Source organism: Capsicum annuum, chromosome 12, assembly GCF_002878395.1.
Source record: "Capsicum annuum cultivar UCD-10X-F1 chromosome 12, UCD10Xv1.1, whole genome shotgun sequence".
Lineage (NCBI taxonomy): Eukaryota > Viridiplantae > Streptophyta > Magnoliopsida > Solanales > Solanaceae > Capsicum > Capsicum annuum.
The window spans coordinates 19,993,001-20,016,048 of NC_061122.1; the positions used below are offsets into that span (position 1 = coordinate 19,993,001).

General features: G+C 34.4%; 2 protein-coding genes and 1 pseudogene across 2 annotated transcripts in view; 2 read left to right on the plus strand and 1 right to left on the minus strand.

Moving 5' to 3' along the window:
- Positions 1-292: 292 nt before the first annotated feature.
- On the minus strand, positions 293-2,427 carry LOC107849934 (GDSL esterase/lipase At5g03610-like). Its single transcript, XM_047401511.1, has 3 exons — positions 2,286-2,427; positions 1,498-1,713; positions 293-600 (listed from the first exon to the last, which is right to left on the minus strand). The coding sequence occupies exons 1-3, from the start codon at positions 2,350-2,352 to the stop codon at positions 293-295; spliced, it is 591 nt and encodes a 196-aa protein (XP_047257467.1). The 5' UTR covers positions 2,353-2,427.
- Positions 2,428-3,385: 958 nt separating this feature from the next.
- LOC107849395 (receptor kinase-like protein Xa21) overlaps positions 3,386-23,048 on the plus strand; it is a 60,008-nt gene continuing 40,345 nt past the window's right edge. The window contains exons 1-3 of the mRNA XM_047401512.1: positions 3,386-3,463; positions 5,955-6,013; positions 6,622-6,817. Of these exons, the coding sequence (XP_047257468.1) occupies positions 3,386-3,463; positions 5,955-6,013; positions 6,622-6,817 (333 nt within the window). The remainder of the gene's footprint in view (positions 3,464-5,954; positions 6,014-6,621; positions 6,818-23,048) is intronic.
- Positions 4,002-4,116, plus strand: LOC124889839 (annotated as a pseudogene).

Below are 23,048 nucleotides of genomic sequence, written 5' to 3' on the forward strand. Positions count from 1 at the left end.
CATCTAGTGTCTGGTACACGTATTAGGCAGACTAAATTCGGATTCACATTGAAAATTCCCACTCTAGGGTAAAATGCTTCGGGAAAAGGTGATGCGGTACCCGTTAAAGCTTCAACCCAAGACCTCTGATTAAAATGAAGAAGATTAACCCTGGTTGGTGCTTTCATGGGCTTTCTCAAAGACACTTTACTAGGTAGCAAAAGCAAGAAAATAAGGCCATATAGATGACCAATCAATTCTAGATACATAATTAATTACCTCCATATTGTTGAACATATATGTATAGGTAGGGTTAGTTTAACAACTTATAATTAATTACCTCCATATTGTTGTTATTTTTGGTGAGAAAAGTAGCATAGTCATTGCCTGCCACAGACACAAGAGCAATAGATGAACTCTTGTTCTCTTTGTTGTACACTTGTTCCTCATCTTCAAATAGCTGTTGAAAATAATTTATTTGTGTTGTCATGTTTGGTTGGTTAACAAAAGTGTTGAATACACCTGTGCCTCCATATGCAAAATTCACCCCATAATTATCACTTTGTGATGATCCCTTCCTATTAGTATAAGGTTGTGGAGATCTTATGCCAAGGAATGAAGCTGCATTATTATAAAATCATTAATTGCACATATTTTAAATTTATTTATTCGATATGTTATACTATAAAACAATAATAAAAGAAAATTAATAAGTACTTAAAAGAAATTATAAGAAAACAAATAGAAATTAAAACTTGGTAAGATCTAGTTGGATGCAAAGGTAAAATCTAGATTTTTTAAATATGATTGTACCACAAAATTAAGGGGGAAAAAGAAAGTATTAAATGGAAGATTTTTCCTTTTACTCTTTAAGTAAATGTCTCAGCATTATCAACTGCATTATATTCATCCTTTTTGAAGCATGTCCAACAACTATATTATATGAGTTCTCTCAAAAATTGTGTAAATAAAATGTCAAAATTTTGTTTAAAAATCATGAATTCACATGCATCAAGTAAATCAACCCCTGGCTGGATGGATTATTAGTCTAACTCATTATTCAGTCCATATTAATCTAACTCATGTTGACTCAAGTAATACTTAATTAGCAAAGTACTCCCTCCGTTTTATATTATTTGGTTCATATTGACTTGACACATTTTTTTATGAAAATTTTAATTACAAATATATTTTACTAAACAAACCTTGTTAATGATACATTGAAACTTTGAATTTGACTACCACTACTGTTGCGTTATTTATATAGTTATTTAATACTAAGAATAATGTGAGAAAAAGGTAAAAAAAAAAAGTTTCTCCTTGATAAAATAAACAATGTAAGTAAAATAAAACGTCTATTTTTGATACATGAGCCAAATAAAATGTAACTAAGAGAGAAACTAATAACTTACTAATTTAACTTATTTTAACCCAAATTCAATCTAATTCGCTCATTTAACGTCCCTAATATTCCTCAAGAACATAAAGATTTAGAATGAAAGAAAAAATTGTACATACCAATAAAATCAGTGAGTACAAGGCCATCAGAGAATCTTCCAGAAGGAAAACCAGGATAAGTGAAACCATAAGGTTCCTTCCAAGAACTTGACGTAGATTTTGGCCAATTACCAGTATCTACATATGAATCTCCAAAAACAAATAACTTAACATCACCATGCTTGTGTTTCCCATGTTGTCTTTTGAGTACAACATCAACCTCCTCAATCATGTCAACTGCAACAAACAAACAAATAAAGTAACTGGATGCAACCTTGTTAATTGAACCACGCGCATCCCAATTATTTATGTGAAGCATTTTAACTGTTAACAAAGTTTAAGATGTGTATATACTGGATATGTTGTTGTTGATGTATTCGTGAAGTTCTATCTGAGCTTGGTATATCGAATTTTAAGGACAAAATAAAATAAAAAAATTTAAACTTAAATTATTTCCAAATATAAAAATCCAACACTTTTTTTTGGACATACAGAACAAGAAAAGTGTATCACATGTAAGTTGAAACAAAAAGAGTTGTGATTCCAATTTCCAATTTGAGTCAAAAAAAATATTTCAAAGAGAATTAGTAAAATTTTGAGAAACACTAAATTGTGTATTCATAACTACTTTAAAAGTTCAATGACTTTAATGAAAAGAATTTAAAAGACTGAACTATGATCTAAATTCTAAATTCACCACTTCTTGAAGACTAAGCACAAACAAAATTAAACAAAGAAAGCAAACTAAACAATAACCAGAGATCAATTGATAAGTGATATGACAGTTACAATAAGATGATTTAATTTACCTGCAGGAAAAGTGGCCATGTAAGTGAAAATACATAAGCAGCAGATGAAGTAGGCTTTGTTTTCCATTTTTGAATTTCTGTAATATTTGTGTTCTCCTTACAATTTTGGAAAATGATTGTTGAAGTGTTAAAAGTTAAAGGCCATAACATGCAAACCAACAAGAACTAGTACTGAAATTATATATGTATATATAGGGTCCATAATTTTTAACATGTGACAAAGGTGGCGGAGCCAGAATTTTCATTAAGAAAGTTAAAAATTAGAATAAGTAAATACATGAACTAGCTAAAGGGGGTTCGACATCTATTATATAATATGTAAAAAATAATTTTAACCACATATAAATAACATATAATTTTTTGCTGAAGAAAGTTTTGATGAACCCCTGAATCTAAGCTGGCTTCGACCCTGCATGTCACGTGTAACAAGATAACTTAATTAGCGTGGAATAGGGTTCATTAAATTTCCTAGCTCCCTCATGTTCAAAAGTAAACACAAGTTTTCTATATTTCCTTTATTTGTTAATCTAACACTTACTAATTAGAATTCCTAAACTAACCATATCTTCTTTATCTTGTTCTTTCAAGAAATCTAGTAGTCTTTCCTTTTCGTTTTACTTGTCCGACATTAACTCGACACAATCCTAAAGAAATAATAAATAAAATAACAATGTTACTATATCGCCCTTCTAATACGATAAATTCAATGAGTTGGGCTGGGAAATGACTACGTAATAAGAACTAAATGAAAATTATCTCTTGATTTTCTAAACTAAAACTCGATAATCAAAGGGTCAAGAGCCTAACCATATCACTTCTCTCTACCTTGATGATAAGAGGTTAAGTGTTTATGACAAGAAAAATAGATATATCTATTTTTAGTGTAGTGAACAAGTAAAAGTGAAAGAAGGATGTATCTCTAACGAATTAAATTTCCCTGAATGATCATCAGGTTTTTGAGAATTGCCTGATAATTAAAATTGCAAAGCTAATAATACATGCATTATTTTTTCTTATGCATCTTACCAAACAACCCCAAAGAAAGATGAAGTTGGCTGATACTGTATTCAAAAACTGGCCTGGTAAGGTTCAAGCGATACATGGGCAACTGTAAAAAGGAAATGTATATAACATTGGTTGTTAGTGTATTTAACGAATCTAAAAGGCTAAACAAAAAGGTCAGTCCGGTGCACTAAAGCTTCCGCTATGCGCAGGGTCTGGGGAAGGGCCCCACCACAAGGGTGTATTGTATGCAGCCTTACTATGCATTATTGTCAGAGGCTATTTCTAAGGCTTAAACCCGTGACCTCCTAGTCACATTGCAGCAACTTTACCGGTTACTCCAAGACTCCCCTTCCTGAAAGGCCTACTATAATCTCGAAATCAAATTGACTCTAAGTTCTTGTAAAACCAAAACAAAACCAATTCTGCTTCTATCCTTTGTTTAATCCCTCCCTATATCTCCGTAAGCCACCCCCTGCAGCGGTAGAAAACCTAGTGCTTTTTCATACTGATGCAGAGGTTGAGTGAGTTTATGTTCTCTTACTTTTTGCGTGGCAGCAGTAATCTTAATGAAATGAGTTGCTTTAATGACTAATTCGTGAATTGTGGCAACTCTGATGCATTCTTGCTCTTGTTAGTTGGTAATCTTCACATCTTAGTTAGGATTCAGAGTTGTAAAGTTGGAATACTGCAATTCTCATCATACGGAAGTTAGGATGCGATCATACCAACACTAACAGGATCCAACCAGAACTCTAAAGTTAAGCGTGTTTGAACTAGAGAAATACTAGGATGGGTGGCCTCTTGGGAAGTTCTTGTATTGCTTCCCTCCTTTCCTCTAATCCTACGTGTGGGATTACACTAGATATTCGGAAGTTTCTTCCAAATAAATGTTCTTTTTTACAATTTATTTCTCAGGATGATACAAAACTAGTTGCTGTCATAAAGTGGAATAGAATTCGGTCACATCCTGTTGGGTTCGAAATCGAGAAGGCATCATGCGGAAGCTTAAAGTTTGCAAACTAAGGCGGCAATAATTCAGATGACAAATAAAAATATACTAAAAATATACTATTGAATATAATTTGGCCAAATGGCCTACACAAGAAACTAATATTAAAGAAATATAAAAAAACTATTGGGAGAAAATCCCCCCTAAACGAGACTCTTTAAACGACTACATTGTGAATGCTAACGAGACTCTTTAAACGACTACATTGTGAATGCTATTGTATTATGGTATGAGAAGGGGTCTTCTATTTATAGATATCTAAAACCTTTCCTCCAAGAAAGAGGTTAGCCAAATACAGAAAAAAATTATATTTTTTCTTTCAGGAAAAGTACAAGTAATTATGGTAACTTTTATTTTCCTTCTAATAAAAAGTAAAAACTTAAATATAGTAAGAAAATCAGGACAAAAATCCTAACAAATCTCTCCTTTTTGGCTTGATTTTCTTCAAAATATTCTTGATGCTCCTTCTTCTTGTGCATGATCTTCGTTCTTCATATATATTCTTCATATATCAGTGCTGCTTATCATGATTAAAAATTAATATGGGTTAAAATTTGAGCCCTATGCATTAAAAATAGAAGCACGAGTTGATAAGATTGAAAGTGAAGCCTTGTGCATTGAAAGTGAGCACAGGTTAAGAGTGGAGCTCATGCGTTAAAAATAAATGCACGAGTTGAAAGGAGCCCAAGCGTTTAAGCAAGTATGGGTTGAAAATTGGAGCCCATAAACATGGGTTGAAAATTGATTTTGGTTTTAAAGACAACAGGATTGTTGAAATTTTGTTTGAAATTTTTCATCCACATGTAGTATCTTGAACATATATCTTCTTTATCATCAAATTGGTTGCAAATTGATTTTGAACCACCTTGATCTTGTCTTGAACCCCGTTTCACCAAACCATTGGATTTTTGAACCGTAGGCTCTGATACCACTTGTTGGGTTTGAAATCGAGAAGGCTTCATGCGGAAGCTTAAAGTTTGCAAACCAAGGTGACGATAATTCAGAGGACAAATAAAAATATACTAAAAATATACTATTGAATAGAATTTGGCCAAATGGCCTACACAAGAAACTAATATTAAAGAAATATAAAAGAACTATTGGGAGAAAATCTCCCCCTAAACGAGACTCTTTAAACGACTACATTGTGAATGCTATTGTATTATGGTATGAGAAGGGGTCTTCTATATTTATAGATGTCTAAAACCTTTCCTTCAAGAAAGAGGTTAGCCAAATATGAAAAAAAATATATTTTTTTCTTTCAGGAAAAGTAAAAGTAATTATGATAACTTTTATTTTCCTTCTAAGAAAAAGTAAAAACTTAAATATACTAAGAAAATCAGGGCAAAAACCCTAACACATCCATTGCGTATGAAAACATTTGAATGAAGCGAATAACCTATATCTATGAGAGCCTCACAGTCGTTTTATGCCTTTGGTATGTATGATGTATTATTAATCTTCCAGTTAGTACATGCTGGAAATGTTTTAGCCAGCTTGAAATTGATGATCTCTGCTACCACTCCTTTACATGCTTCCAGATTGTTTTAACTCTGAAATGATTTTCTTGATTCATCAAATCAAATCAAATTACATTCATTCAAATTTTTGATTGATTATTGCGGTTATCGAGCATTGTAATATGAATATTGTAGGCTGTTCGGAGGATGAAGAACTCTTCCCGGATAGCAGAAGAGGTTGATGTATTGAAGAGGTAAAGGTTACATGGCAACATACTTGCTCGAAGTTATATTTGAAGAATCAAAATAGACCTATTCCATAGGTAAGGGATAATTCTATCTAAAAAATCTTAACTTTAGAAAAGGCAACTTGAAAAGTCTTTGGACTGACTAGAGGAATAGCTTTGCCACCACATTTATGGTTGCAAAGACTTGGTTGACTTTTAGTCTTCTCCAATTTGTCAAGTCTCTGGAACCCACATAACTTGGTTGACTTGCACAAGTCTTTGGCTGATTGGAGGAATTTTGGCACCATATTTATAATTCCGATTGAAACGTGCAAGATCAAAAGGTAAATCTTATTGCTATTTAAAGTCTCAAAATCACATGCCACAAGCCATACCATTTTCCTACTCTTATTTGTACTTATGGAGAAATCCTTCGGTTCTTTTCTCTTACCAGTACTTTTGTTGCTTCACTATGTTACAGTGAGTTCAGCCATGACACAAACCAACATTACCACTGATCAATTAGCTCTTCTTTCTCTAAAATGTCAAATCATTTCAGACCCTTTCACTTCTTGGATAAAAGCTGGTCTCCCACTATCTGTTTGTCATTGGGTAGGTGTCACTTGTGGTTCTAGGCACCAGCGAGTGGAGTCCTTGAATCTTTCCAGCATGGCTCTTATAGGCAGGATTCCCCGTGATTTTGGAAACCTCTCATTTCTTGTTTCTCTTCACTTGGGAAGCAACAATTTCCTGGGATATTTGCCTCAAGAAATAGCACAATTGCATCGACTTAAGTTTCTTAACTTAAATTTGAACAACTTCAGTGGGAAGGTTCCTTCTTGGTTTTGTTTTTTACACCAACTTCAAGTTCTAAATCTTGGAAATAATAGTTTCACTGGGTCCATCCCTTCTTCATTTTCTAATATTTCCACTCTTGAGACTTTTGAATCTAAACTTCAATTCCATAGAAGGTCAAATCCCAAAAGTGATTGGAAATCTTATAAACCTGAGAGTGTTAAACTTGAGGGGGAATAATCTCATAGTCTCTATTCCTCCGTCACTCTCGAATGCCTCAAGGTTGGAGATTTTAGACGTATCTTTTAATTCATTTCATGGAAACATTCCAGAAGGGATCAACAATCTTCACAACATGAAATTGTTGCCCATACAATATAATCAGATTTCAGGTTCTATACCATCCACAATTTTAAATATCTCTAGAATTGAATTCATTGTATTTACAGGTAATAGCTTATCAGGAAATCTTCCCAATGATTTTTGTAATGGTCTCCCAATACTCAAAGGGATTTTACTATCCTCAAACAAGATTCGTGGTCATATACCTACAAGCTTGTCGAATCGTTCAAAACTTCAAAGATTGTCTTTATCGGTAAATGAGTTTGATTTTCCAATACATAGTGAAATTGGAAGATTGAGTAACTTGGGGCTTTGGGCTGTAGGTGATAAAAAAGTTTTAAAATAAGGTGTAGCTGACACAAATCTTAATAATTGAGTGGAGGTGATGATTACTTTATCATGGATTAAGAAAGTTCGGTAAGTTTGAGAATAGCCAAAAGTTTTTAAATTTATACTTTGATCTAAATATTTACCTAATATAATGGGAAACGAAGGAAAAAAGGTATATTTCTCTCTCTTCTCATCCATTGTTGTTTTCTCTCTGTTAGCGATTTTTGTTGTTCATTGTTGCTGCTGCTTTATTCATCATCTTCTACTTCATTATCATCATCTTCTACTTCATTAACATCTTTATCTTCTTCTTATTGACCATTGTCGTTGTTGTTGTTGTTGTTACTGCTACTGTTGCTATTTGACCAATTTCTTAGGTCAAATTTTATTTCATACATCACTTTCCACTTTGGCATTACTTCATAGGAGACTTTGGTAAGTCAAATTATGATGTTTAGTTGAATTTGTCATTTGGGTAACTGCTATTGTACTGTTTTTCCCACAATGGATGGAACCCCATCATGAATCCAACATAAGAGCCATCTATTTAAATAGATAAATCATCTATTGCGACATATGAGACATCTATTTTAACGGAAGACTGATATGTTGGATTCATGTTTATGGTTCTATAGATCGTAACATGAATCGAACAGATGGGTCATCTGTTGCAATGAATGATTTCTCTGTTTAAACAAATTAGTTATCTGGTGCAACGTGATAAATATCTGTTGTAACAGATTATTAACCTGTTACAACAGAACCTGAACTCGATTCCAACAGACGTGTTGTTTGTTGCAACAAGGTAAATATCTGTTGCAACAGATTATTAACCTGTTGTAATAGAACTCAAACTCGATTCCAATAGACGGTAAATATCTGTTGCAACATATTAGTAACCTATTGCGATAGAACCTGAACTCGATTCTAACAGATCATCGTCTGTTGCAATAGGTAAGTCATCTATCGCAATAGGTTAATTATCTATTGCAACATATCACTCATCTGTTGGAATTAGCTTTAAAGGTGCCTCGGTACTGTAACATCAATCCCAACAGATATATAGTCTGTTGTAACATATGATTCACCTATTACAACAGATAACTCGTCTGTTGAAATCAGCTTCAGGAGCGTAACATGAATCCCAACAGGTAAGTAATCTGTTGCGACTGATTACACATCTGTTGGGATTCATTTACGACACTATAAAATCACTATTAACTTTTTTTAACAAATGACTTTATTTAGGTACCCACTAGTGGAGGGATCAATAACAATAGGGGTGGATTGTCATGGTCAATGGATCTAGAAGAACAATTGATATGTATGGCGTTGGAACGAGAGTGAAATGCTAGAGATGATAGCTATGACAGTTCAAAGTGATGTTTTGTATGATGATTTTGTGAACTTAATCATCATTTATTATGGACTGAATTGTCAATCGAAAGAAGTCGTTATCAGCTATATACACAACTCCTTTGAAAATCAGAGGGTACTGCCTTTCAAGATAATCGATCAGGTACGGTTATGTGCTTATCTTAGCGATTCATCTAGGTCGGTGTTAAGGGTGTATGTGGTTAAAAAGATGAGAGAGAATGAAAACCAGAACGTAAAAGAAGAACAATAGTAAGACATCTTTGATGATAGGTAGGATGATCTAGACATGAATATTCCAAATGATGATCAAACACCTACGCCCGTTGATGCGACCAGTGTGGTGTGCAGTTTTTCTCAATTGATATAGCCTGGAAATATTTAAGAAGACGGGACCGGCTTTTTTATTGGAATGCCTTTTAAGGACAATAACAAACTATCAACCACTTTGTTTATTTCTTGCTTAAAAAAAGATTTCAGAATAAAGAAGGTGATAGGTGATTAATTTGAGCAGTGTTTTTTTCTTCAAATGTGATAATTCGAACTGCAAGTGGTGGTTGAGAGTGATGAAGTATGCAAGTTCTGACAAATTCGTCATTCATAAACATGAAAAACATCACACATATGGTTCGGAGCATATCTCGGGCCAAAATTCTCACACTACGGCAAAGGTCCTCAGTGAATATTTAAGAGTAGTTTCCCCGATGGCAAAGGCCCTTCAACAAGGGTTATGGCCAATCAACTCCTTACGGAATTGGGTGTCCTGATCAGTTATTGGAAGATATATACGACCATGGGGATTGCCAAGGACTTGGTTAGGGGAACACACAAGCACGGCTATGGGGATTGCCAAGGACTTAGTTAGGTGAACACACGAGCATGAGTATGCAGTCTTGGATGCCTACCATTATATGATTGACTCCAAAAATTCCCGAAGTACGACGACATTTCATCTTGATGAAAACGGAAGGTTCAAGTACTTTTTTTTGTATCCTATGGTGCTTGGATTCAAGGTTTTTGATATTTGAGAAAGGGCATAGCCGTCGATGGTACCTTCTTAAGGAGTAGGTATAATGGAGTTCTGCTAGTAGTGGTGGCATAGGATGTGGAGAATCACATCTTTCCTATTGCTTTTTGTGTAGTAGACAAGGAATGTGATGCCTCTTATGGATTTTTTTTGAACAACTGCGAAGTTGCGTCAAAGATACCGAAGAGTTGTATTTTTTATCGGATAGGCATCCAAGTATTCCAAAGATAGGTTCACATTTCTTTACATCAGCTTACTTTGGTTGTTGCATCAGACATTTTGGAGAGAACATTCAGACCAACTATCATAACGAAAGGGTCGTAACCCCTCTTTATAGAGCAGCTAAAGCATATAGTAGAGAGGAGCTTTTAGACTATTTCAATCAAATAACGGATGTGAATCCCAAGGTAGCAGAATTTCTCATACAGATCGATTTTGAGAGATGGAGTCGGACATTTTGTCGGGCAGATAGGTACATTCTTATCAATTTAATGTCATGTTTGAGTTGCAAGTTTAGTATGATATCATACTAAGTGATTCTTTTGTATAGGTACAATATTATGATATCAAACATAGCTGAATCAGTGAATTCATTGTTTGGTGATGAAAGAGAATTTTCCATTAAAGCTATGTTTGAAAAAATAAGAAAGAAGTATGACCAATTTTGTAACGAAAGGCGTGTGCAGTTCAAGTGTCTAAAAAAAGAACCCAATTAGTTCTCGAAATCAAAAAAATAATATCAACGAATGTCAGTTTGGGGATAGGCTATTATCTCATAAAATAGCAGATTACAAATTCAGTATCACCGGTTATGGTGATGTTGCTACGATCGATCTTCAAACACGATCTTATACGTGCAGAGTTTCTGACTTGGACAAAATACCCTGTCCATATGCTATGGCAGAACTTCGAGCTCAATTCGGTCAAACACATAAAGCTTAAGTTTACGAGCACTCCTCTCAATATTATTCGATAGAAAAATATGAAATGGCATATAATGGGCATATTACTCCGGTGCCTCCGAAGAATCTTGGGTTGTTCCTGCAGAGGTTATGGAGAGATTAATACATCCTCCATATATTGACCCAATGATACCAGAAAAACAACAGAACACCAAAATCAGTCCAAAAATAGTCCACAAATTAGAAGAAATCCATGAGCCCTTTCGGAACTAGTTTCAGCCAACAACAAAAACACAAAAATACAAGATATAATGGTGTATTTATACACCAAAACAGAAACAATATGTGAAGAACAAGATGAAAACAAAGGCACAAGATTTGGAGTTAACAACAACAACAAGAACACAAGGTTACAACACAAACACCAAACACAATTACAAGAAAAGTAAAAGGATAGATAGATAGACCACATGAAGGTATAATCTTAAGAATCCAAGAATAGACAATCTTGGACCTTTAACAATACAAACAACAATAAACCGATCTCTTACAATGATACAAGTTTGGATTCCACCTCCCAAGCATCAATGTTTCCAAGCAAAGCAAATAACAAAAGAGAATCCACCCTTTTGATGTACCTAGTTACAATTTCGGGTTTGGGTGCCTCAAAGGAGAGAGGACTTGATGTTCCTTGTGTATTACAAGACTTACAACATACAAAATCTGCCAATGAAACCCTAGAAATATTTCTTATATATTACAATAGAATTAGAAGTTAAAATGACCAAAAGGCCCTTCAAGAATGGGCCTCCCCTCTAGTGTATGTAGCGGGCTGTTTTGGTTTGTATTTGGGCCCTTAATTACACTTCTATTGCACGCACACTTGGAAAAATTCAATACACACCCACATGAGTCCATCTACGTGATCGTACTCATATCATCCTCTCCATTTTGAGAGGAATTTGCCCACAAATTCACGATTTCACCTCGTTTAATTGGCCACTTCCTAAGCGATCACTCAAAATAGTTCGCAAAACATGAAAAACCCTAGAGTTCAATAAAACTTGGCACGTATCAAAAATGACTCCAAAAATAGTCCACCAACAAGATGGACCCAAGAGCAACACAAACACAATTCGAGGCTAACAACTTTATTTTGAACCTCGGCTTCCTCTCTATCTTGAGTTTTGGCTTCAATCTTATCCGACTCAAGTCTCCCTCTATCATATAAGCATTGTCATAGAATCCATATCCTTCATGTCCCTCTCTACCATGTTCCTCTTCTTGGATGTGTAGGCTTTGGTAAAGTGAAGTTTCGATTGAGAGGATTGATTTGGTAAAGTGGACTGTTTTGGTAATGTGGAGCTTCGGTTGTGGAGCTTGGATGGGAGGAAATTGGCATACAAGTCCTTCTTGTTGGACTTGATCAACTAGCAGGGGAAAGGGTCTACCTTTTTCTCAGTTTTGTGGGTAATTTGTAGCATGACTTATGGCATTTTATGGTGAACTTGGAGGATTGGCTTTTGTAGGTAAAGTTTCGAGAGTAAAAGCACGAGAGTTCTTTTGTCTCTCCATTCGATCTAACCTCTCACTCATAGTTACCACATCCGAGTGAATGTTTTCAAGACCCACATTTGCCCTAGCAAGGTCTCAGGACAAAGCATCAAGGAGGACCAAAATAGTTTCCATTAGGGCCAAAAGTTACCTACAAAACAACAAACAAGTTAGTTGTACAAGAATGGTCCTTACACTCCCTCTTTATTGTTTTGTCTCTTAGATTTTTCACACTTTGATCTCTCAAGTGTTGTAACCTTGCTTGTACTCCGTGAGGAATTGAGAGGTAGACCAAGTATCAAAACGAGTCAAAAGAATAAGACACACAAAGGAACGTATACACGAAGAACGGTTTTAAAACTAACTTACAATCTAGTACTAGCTTGTAAGTATTGTAAGTTAGTAATGGAATCAACAAACGAAACTACATAAACAATAAAATGAAACTAAGAAATCTAAAATTTGAGCCAAAAATGTTACGTGAACATTAAAAATGAAGATGTGGCAGTCACGTATTGGTTGCGGTTTCTCAATTTTGTATTTCAATTTCAAGTCTTGGTCCCATTGTAATTTGGAATTGGTTAGGGAGGGAAATAAAAGTCTTTGGAGTTCTTTTTCAATTCAAGTTTCAAGACTTTGACTTTCTTGTACTCCTCCTTAAAACATGGACCCTTGTATCATGGAAAGTTGTTGGAAAAGGGTTGATAAATTCTTTGGTGGTTGGGGGTCTTTCAATACTAACAATTCTTTACCTTTTTCCTTCAACTTATAAGATCAGCAACCACCTTTTCTTGAACAACATATAGAGATGGTGAAGAACACCAAGAATACAAACTTTGAGTCTTGAAGTTCTAAGGTTCAAGTTGGACCCTCCAAAAAAAAAAAAAAACCACTTTTTCAAGATTAAAATCCACAACACAATTCCCACAATACACGTTCGAAACTTGAACCAACAACAACAATCCCAACAACAACCAACCATACTTTGGATTCACAACAACAACATCAACTTTTAAAGCTCAAACTTAGATTTAGACTCCTTTAGTGTTAGGGATGAAGAAGCTAACACTACTAAAAATATAACACACAAAAAGGACTCTTAGATCTAAGTTTACAAGACACAACAAGACAGAATTTTCGGCCAAGAACACCCAAGTGGACAGATTGCTATTTTCTGGAAATTTCAGTTTTTAGTTTTTTTTTTGATTTTCAACAAAGAGAGCCCAAGATTGGTAGTGTGAGAACACGATCAGCCTTCGCTCTGATACCAAATGATACCAAACAAACAACGGAACACCAAAATCAGTCCAAAAACAGTCCACAAATTAGAAGAAATCCATGAGCCCTTTCGAAACTAGTTTCGGCCTACAACAAAAATACAAGATATAATGGTGTATTTATACATCAAAATAGAAACAATATATGAAGAACAAGATGAACACAAAGGAACAAGATTCGGAGTTAACAACAACAACAAGAACACAAGTTTACAACACAAACACCAAACACAATTACAAGAAAAGTAAAAGGAAGGATAGATGGACCACATGAAGGTATAATCTTAAGAACCCAAAAATGGATAATCTTGGACTCTTAACACTACACACAATAATAAACCAATCTCTTACAATGATACAAGTTTGGATTCCACCTCCCAAGCATCAATGTTTCCAAGCAAAGAAAATAACAAAAGAGAATCCACCCTTTTGATGTACCTAGTTACAATTTCGGGTTTGGGTGCCTCAAAGGAGAGAGGACTTGATGTTCCTTGTGTCTTACAAGACTTACAACATACAAAATCTGCCAATGAAACCCTAAAAATGTTTCTTATATATTACAATAGAATTAGAAGTTAAAATGACCAAAAGACCCTTTAAGAATGGGCATCCCCTCTAGTATATGTAGTGGGCTGTTTTGGTGTGTATTTGGACCCTTAATTACACTTTTTTTGCACACAAACTTAGACAACTTCAATACACACCCACATAAGTCCATCTATGTGATTGCACTTGTATCACCCAAGCACTATCAAAATGAAAAGAAAGCCATATAAGAGGAGGCGTGGAGTTGGAAAATCATTTTCATCAAGAAGAAACAAGTGCTCCGTATGTAAGCGAGCTGACCATAAAAGAACTACATGCCCGGATCGTAATCCACCATGATCGTTGTAATTGCAAAAACTTAAGTTGTTTTTGGTGGTGTACTTTTATATATTTAAATCATTGTTGTGAACGTAATGTTATCATTTATTATATATAAAATATTTTTTTTAATAACTTATGTATCAATAAAAAGAGGCAAAACATGAACTAAACAATACAACAGACCATAAGTATTTTCAACAGATTACCCATCTGTGGAAACAGATGGACATTAGCTGGAAAAACACAACATAGTTCCATAAAACTGGAATATTTTCGTCCAACAGATGATAAATCTATCACAACAGATGGATAATCTATTAACAGAAACCCAACCAATGACCAATATGTTCCAACATATGGTTTATCTGTTGAAAGAACTCAAAATCCAAAATTGCTATTGCTACTGAATTCAAAATTGCTCCTTACCTCCAACCATTGACATGTTAACATGTATGTTTAGAAGAAGAAATAGACAAAATGAAAATTGAATAAGAATTAAAAAGCCAAAGTTGACTAAAAATAAAATTTTCATTAAACAAAAAATAAAATACATTAGGTATAGATCCAATATAAAAAAATTAAAATACATATGCTAAAAGAAAAAGCACATCTTAATTATTATCATTATCATCATTAATGAAAGCCGACCAATCAACTCGCAACAATAAGGCCCTCGTCAGCCTCTGAATCTCTCTGAACATCGTCACTCTCACAGCGACCAACTCCCTCTACAGGTCATTAACCTACCTCTGAAGTTCTCGCACTGTGTCGTGCAGAAAAGCAATGTCTCAAATAGGATCAGCCATATCTAGAACACACATGAATTGACAAATATAAATAAAAGAGTCCAAATGTAATATAATGTTTACTACAAACTGGTAGATTTATACCACAAAAAAATTACCTTAACGATAAAGGAATATGCTCTGTGAAGAGAAGTGGTTGAAGATGTCACACGTAAAGAAAAAAATACAAGAAATAAATAAAGTTTAGTAGAATGAAGATTAAGGAGGAACCTATTTATAGAGGATTGAATCTGGATGTGTAAGGACAAAAGGCACGTCTGTTAAGCTCCATTGTATTAATTATATTTAAACTAGTGGTATTTTATTTTCTGTGAAAAGTCGTGACTTTTTCTTTTACATTAATCCTTCTCACCTTTTCAAAATGGTTTTAAGACTTGATAACAACTGTTATTATTGAGCTGTTGCAACAGATCGTCCATCTGTCATAACAGATTTACCATCTATTGCAACAGATTATCTATATGTGTAATAGATGAGACATCTGTTACAACATATGTATTAACTAATGCAACAGATGGACCATCTTTTAGAGATATTTTAATTTCTTTTAATAGATGATTTATCAGTTGCAACAGATGGAGAATTTGATTCATTAGTTGTTTTGAATGTGTTAGATAAAAAGTCACCACTACATCTTTTTTAATAGTTATCATATGCGCGCAGATGAATAAATAATGTGTGGTCTGTCGTAAAAGATTTACCATCTGTTACAACATATGGATAACCTGTTACGATGGATGGACCATATGTTGGAGGAGATATTTTGATTTCTTCCAACAACGGATTCATCAGTTGCAACAGATGAAGAATTTGGTTCATTAGTTGTTTTGAATGTATTAGATAAAAAGTCATGACTCTTTACCTCTTTTTTAATAGTCATCACATACGTGCAGATGAATAAACAATGTCTGGTCTGTCACAATAGATTCACAATATGTTCTAAAAATGGATTATTTGTTGTAATAGATGAACCATATATTGGAGAAGATATTTTGATTTCTTCCAACAACTGATTCATCAGTTGCAACAGATGGAGATTTTGATTCATCAGCTATTTTGAATGTGTTAAGATAAAAAAGTCACGACTCTTCACACCTCTTTTTTAATAGTTATCACATGTGTGCAGATGAATACACAACACTGTCTTGATGGGGTAAGAAGAATAAGGTGCGTGCAATGGATCCACTTTTATGCATGGGAGTAATGTATTATTGATCAGTCTATCGCTATTGACAAATATAAAGTGCACTGATTTTATGAATACAGTATTTTGCCAATTAGACACTGATCCTTCATAAAGATCCTGCATTGTACAGTTTAGTTTGATAGGTGTGAACTGATAAGGCTGAAGGGTTCCAAGAAGGTGGTGTCGATACCCTATTACAATTTAATGATGGTCTATGCTCATGTTTTTATGTCAAGTTTGGTGAAGGGTTCAAGTTTTTAACGGCAGTATAAATATCCAATAGTGATTGGACCAATTTTAATGGTGCAATGGACTTCTTGAAAGGCCTCTGACGCCTCGCACTGCAGCAAACAATGATGTAACTAATAAAAATTTCCCTGGTCCAAATTTATATGGATGGAATGATGGAGTAGACTTTTATACAGTAGAAGGTGCTTGAGAAAATACCTGTGCGGGAATGGGGAGGTGGAGAAGGCCGTATATCATTTCAGGCCTTATTTTTAATTTAGGAGTAGTTAGTTCAGGTTTCAATTTTGACCGGCAATCTTACCACCTTCTGTGCTCGCGAAGCTGCTTCCTTAGAGTTCTGGTCCTGTATTTTGTGGGTCTTCATTGAGGCCACGCTCTCTAGTTGCAGTCTCCAGCAAAGTGACCAACTCAAGTCCTCTTGACCATTCTTCTTTTTTATTCAACGATTGATGGATTTTCATTTTTGGATACACTTTTGCATTCGCAGCTCATCCAATTTTTTCATTTTTATGTCAATTTCATTAGCCAATTTCGCTACACTTTTCTTCCTACCCTGTGTTTTCTCTTAAACAAGGTATGAGATGATATATGGCCTGCTCAACCTCCCCCTTCCCGCACAAGTATCCTCCCAAGAACCTACTGCTGTATAAAAGTCTTCTCCAGTAACCCATCTATATAAATTTGGACTAGGGGAATTTTTATTGGTTCCATCATTGTTTGCTGAAGTGCGAGGCTTCAGAGTCCTTTCAAGAAGTCCATTGAGCTATTAAACCAGTTCAATCACTATTGGATATTTACAGTGCTGCCAAAAACTTGAACCATTCCCCTATCTTGACCCAAAAATATGAGCATAAACGGTCATTAAATTATAACAGGGTATCGACACCACCTACTTGGTCCCTCAGCCTTACTAGTCCGAACTAACAATCTTAACTATAAAATGCCATATTGTTTGAAGAATTAACGTCTAATAGATAACGAACAAACATTCACAAAATCATTGTACTGGATGTGTGTTTTCACAATAGGTTGATCAATAATACATACCTCTCACATATGAAGTGGTTCCATTTGCAAGCAGCTTATTCCTCCGAACCCATCTTTACTCTAGCCTTTAATGCTGGTCGGGCAAAAATAAATCTAGTTTCACTTTATTTTATCTACAAACAAGAGAAATACATTTGATGTCAAACACGAGAAGAAGAAAATGAACATTACAAAAGAGTAACACAAAATTGAGCGAATCAATAGATGACCAATCTGATGCAACAGATTACCCATCCGCTCAATCGATGAGGTATCTATTGCAACAAATGGATGGCATGTTGCAACAGATGGGTCATCTATTAAAATAAATCAAACCAGCCTTGCTACTGGTTTAATTTCTTTAAACAATTGCTCCATCTATTTCAACAGCTAATTCATCAAACTATCCTGACAACAAGGCTTTTCAAGTTCTCCCAACAGATGATTTCTTTTTACATATTTTAATAAAAACAACGGTTCATTCATTCAAGACTTAAAAGTCACCTTTTCTTCAATTTTCTCAATAAATAGGAAACTGGTAATGGGTAAATCATTACTATCAACAGATGTAAATATCTAATTTAAATGACATACAGAGAAGAAGACGAGATGGAAAGAGCAACAGTGAATCATACCTGTAATGTGAAAAAAGCAAAGGGATCAGAACATCCATTTCAGTCGAGAAAAGATATTGATAGGTTGAGATCCTAAAGGATCCTCATCTGAAAGAAGACAGAAAAAAGAGGAAAAAAAAAGGAAAAGAAGAGAATTAAGAGTAAAGAGGAAAGAGTGAGAGATGAGTTAAGTCTTACTTTATGTTATAGCTGAAGGAGAGTATTCTTCTAGATATGGATTTTAAATATTCATTAATAACTTTTGACTTTTGAGGGGCACGAGGATATGGTGACATTGAAAAGACTAGATAAGACTACTCACTCAGGAGATTTTTGAGTTGTCCAAGAAGTATTTTAGATTTTTTTATCTCTGACAAGAAATACTTAAATTGCTTTAAAAAAGGGTCTTAAAACATCAAAGTGCAATAGATAATAATTTCTGCTGAAAATTTTCAAAGCTCGATCATCCATCGCAGCAGATGCAACACTTGTTTGATAATTTACAATGGATGAGTAATAGGTTGCAACAAATGTCTTAATCTGTTTGATTAAATCCAACAGAAAAAACATCTGTTGCAACAAGTTGAACATTTATTTTTATACAATTTCAATTGATTTCATATGTTAGACTAATACCTTAATTGATTAATCTAGGACAAGGGGTGAGCTCTCATTGGGTCAACTATAACTTTAATTGAGTCTTTTGGAAATTGCATAACAGACGGTATTGCGTTCCTCCCAACCAAAGTCGTTGATCGATCACTCTGAGCTGAACCAATTCTTACTACCTTATATGTTCAACTAATACCTTAATTGATTAATCTAGGACTAGGGGTGAGTTCTCATAGTGTCAATTACAATAAATGACAACCCCTATTTGATAATTTAGAACAGATGGGTAATCTGTTGCGACATGTGACAATCTATTTGATAACTTACAATAGATGGGTAATCTGTCGCAATAGATTACTTAATCTGTTTGATAATTTACAACAGATGAGAAATCTGCTATAACAAATGACTTAATTTGTTTGAAACTTACAACAGATGGTTAATCTGTTGCAACAGGCTGAATATTTATTTCTATACAATTTCAATTGATTTCACATATTAGACTAATACCTTAGTTGATTAATCTATGACTAGGGGTAAGTTCTCATACGGTCAACTACAACTTCAATTAAGTCTTTTGGCATATGCATATGAGACGGTATTGCATTTCTCGCGACCAGAGTTGTCAATCAATCACTCTAAGATGAATTGATTCTTATTACCTCATATGTTAGACTAATACATTAATTGATTAATCTAGGATGAGGGGTGAGTTCTTATAGGATCAACTATAACTTTAATTGAGTCTTTTGGCAATTGCATATGAGACGGTATTGCATTCCTCTCGACCAGAGTCATCGATCGATCACTCTAAGATAAAAGGGTTCTTACTACCTCATATGTTCAACTAATACCTTAATTAATTAATCTAGGACTAGGGGTGAGTTCTCATAGTGTCAACTATAACAGATAGCAACCCCTATTTGATAATTTACAATAGATGGGTAATCTATCGCGATATGTGACAATCTATTTGATAATTTACAATAGATGAATAATCTGTCGCAACAGATTACTTAATCTGTTTGATAATTTATAACAGATGAGTAATCTGTTGCAGCAAATGACTTAATCTGTTTGATAACTTACAATAGATGGTTAATCTGTTGCAACAGGCTTAACATTTGTTTTTATACAATTTCAATTGATTTCACATATATACTAATATCTTAGTTGATTAATCTATGACCAGGGTGAGTTCTTATAAGGTCAACTACAACTTCAATTGAGTCTTTTGGCAATTGCATATGAGAAGGTATTGCGTTCCTCCCGACCAGAGTTGTCGATTGATCACTCTGAGCTGAACTAATTCTTATTACCTCATATGTTAGACTAATACCTTAATTGATTAATCTAGAACAAGAGGTAAGTTCTCATAGGGTCAACTACAACTTCAATTGAGTCTTTCGGCAATTGCATATGAGACGGTATTGCGTTCCTCCCAACCAGAGTCGTCGATCGATCACTCTAAGCTGAACCAATTCTTACTACCTCATATGTTCAACTAATACCTTAATTGATTAATCTAGGGCTAGGGGTAAGTTCTCATAGTGTCAACTACAATAGACGACAACCCCTATTTGACAATTTTCAATAGATGGGTAATCTGTTACGACATGTGACAATTCATTTGATAATTTACAACAGATGGGTAATCTGCCACAATAGATTACTTAATCTGTTTGATAATTTACAATAGATGCATATCTGATGCAATAGGTTGAATAATTATTTTTATACAATTTTAATTGAGTTCTGTAACACCCCGTATTTCTCTAGCATAATCTAAGTCCCAATGCATGAGTGTTTGTATATAAAAATTTTGAAACACTTATTATTTTTCAATTTAGATCCTGCTATTGTATAGGAAATTCAATTAGCTTTCCAACGATATAAAATTCACTGAAATCTGATAACCGGTAAGAAGTTATGGTGATTTTAAGTTTTAGTCATTAAACATCGTCATTTTAACCCTTAGCGCATCGCAAAGATAGTACAAATGACAATTGTCAATTTCCAGTGTGACTCCATAATGTTGGCGCATCGCGGAGCAGGCCAATTTCCAGTTTGGAAATTTCAGTGGGCCCTCTGCAATGGTGGCGCATCGCGGAGGTGGCCAAATTGACATTCCAAATGCTTATCATGACAGATCCACCTCGTGGTGTTTGTCCAGGTCCCAATTATTCATTTCCAGTGGCTTGTTGCGATAATGGCGCGTAGACTAAGTTCAAAAATTAGGATGGTCAGTTTTCAGCTTGCGTTTTAAATTCGTTTAAGGGTATTTGGGTCTTTTTCCTAAGCCTCAAACTCATCCTAAAACACGAAATTTAGCCCCAATTGACCTAAATAATCATACATTATTCAATTTCTCTCAAATTAAGGATCTCCTTTTTCCAAGAACAAGAAACCCTAGCTCTCAAATTCAAGACCAATCCTCAAGAATCTCAGGAAATTCATTATCCCAGGTATGTTAGAGGTGCATCCATGGATTCCTTTCATCCATGGATTCCAAATATCCTATTTTAATTGCCAAGTTATAATCTTTCCAAGTTATTATACTTTAAATTATGATTTCATCCATGAATCTCCACGTACTATTGATTTCATACCATGCTACCATGGAATTATTGTTATTACTCAATCTTCCATGTTTTAAAATTATTATTTATTGAATTAAACCATGAATTAATGCTATTATGATGAATTCATGTTATTCCTACAAGTTCCGTGACATTTTTATGATTGTTTTAAACCGTGAACTACAAGTGTTTGATAAAATGCCTAAAAGAGTGATTGATTTAATAAAAGCCTTCATGTTTTGATCTCCAAGTTTTAGTGTCATTTTACTATTATTGTTCTTGAGTCCTGGGGGTATTGAATACCCGAAAACCATAGCTGTTTATTTATTCTAGTTTCTATACAAAGTACATCATAGAATAGTCTTCAAAACATACTATGAGCATTATCAGAATAGTCAGTTATCAATTAGTTAAACTCAGAACAGTCTAATATTTTAGTGTCTTTCAGTTGGGAGTAGGATTTAGCACCGAGCGAGTGTAGGGATGACGGCATCCCCGTCAGATAGGCAGAGTCATTAGAAGCAGTCCCTATACTCCAGAACTATATAGCCAGCATAGGATATGAGAAGTCACCCGTCAGATTATGCTTGGCTATCTCGCAGGGGTCACCCCTCAGTTCAGGCTTGACACCCTTAGTCCTTTGGATATTATATCAGTTTAGTGGATCCACACAGCCAGTGTTAGTACCCGTGGCATGATATTAACACCCTTCCAACTAGGGTTACAAGTTGGACCCCGATTAGCTCAGATTGGGGAATGTTAATTAACTGATACCTCCCACAGTCTCAAATGCAGTTTCAGTTACAGTCCCAATTCAGTTATGCAGTCTTAGAGTTGTTTGACCAAAGCATACAGATATCACTATTTTATCAGTATTTCAGTTTGCAAATTTTACTCAGTTTATATTATATGCTTGGTCATGCATCTTTAGTATTTATAAATTTTTATGCATACTCAATATTTACAGATTTCTGTATATTCTAGTACCTACAAATTTCATACTCTACTCAGTACTCCATGTTTTGCATGCATATTTAGTTAATTATTAGTTCTGTTCATGAAACCATGCATATCAACCTACCTCATTTAGCATACTAGTACATTCAAAGTACTGATCGCATACCTTTTTTTTACACTATGATCTATTATATTATAAGTTTTGATGCTCAGTTCTCGAACTATGCTTAGGCTTCACTTCTTAGTCTATTTGCAGTACAGTAGTAGTGGTGAGTCCCTATCATTCGAGGATAGATTATTTTATTTCATATTTCAGTTAGTAGTTAGTTGGAGTTAGTTGCGTCCTGTCCCATCAACTCACAGTCATTCAGTTTTAGAGGCTTTTTAGACATTAGAGTCAGTTATTCAGTATTCAGATTTTTAGTTGATATGTCAGTTTATCAGTACTTTGTCAAATATCAGGAGTTCCTTTCTATGGATTCATAATTCAGTATTAATTTAGTAATATAACCTTATGTCAATATCAAATGTTTTCCACAATTATAATATTATTACTCAGTGCTCA

Coding starts and splice junctions, on each gene's coding strand:
- LOC107849934 (XM_047401511.1), bottom strand. CDS start 2,352: ATGGAAAACAAAGCCTACTTCATCTGCTGCTTATGTATTTTCACTTAC. Junction 1,714..2,285: donor CATGGCCACTTTTCCTGCAG/GTAAATTAAATC, acceptor TGTTTGTTGCAG/TTGACATGATTGAGGAGGTT. Junction 601..1,497: donor TGTACTCACTGATTTTATTG/GTATGTACAATT, acceptor ATAATAATGCAG/CTTCATTCCTTGGCATAAGA.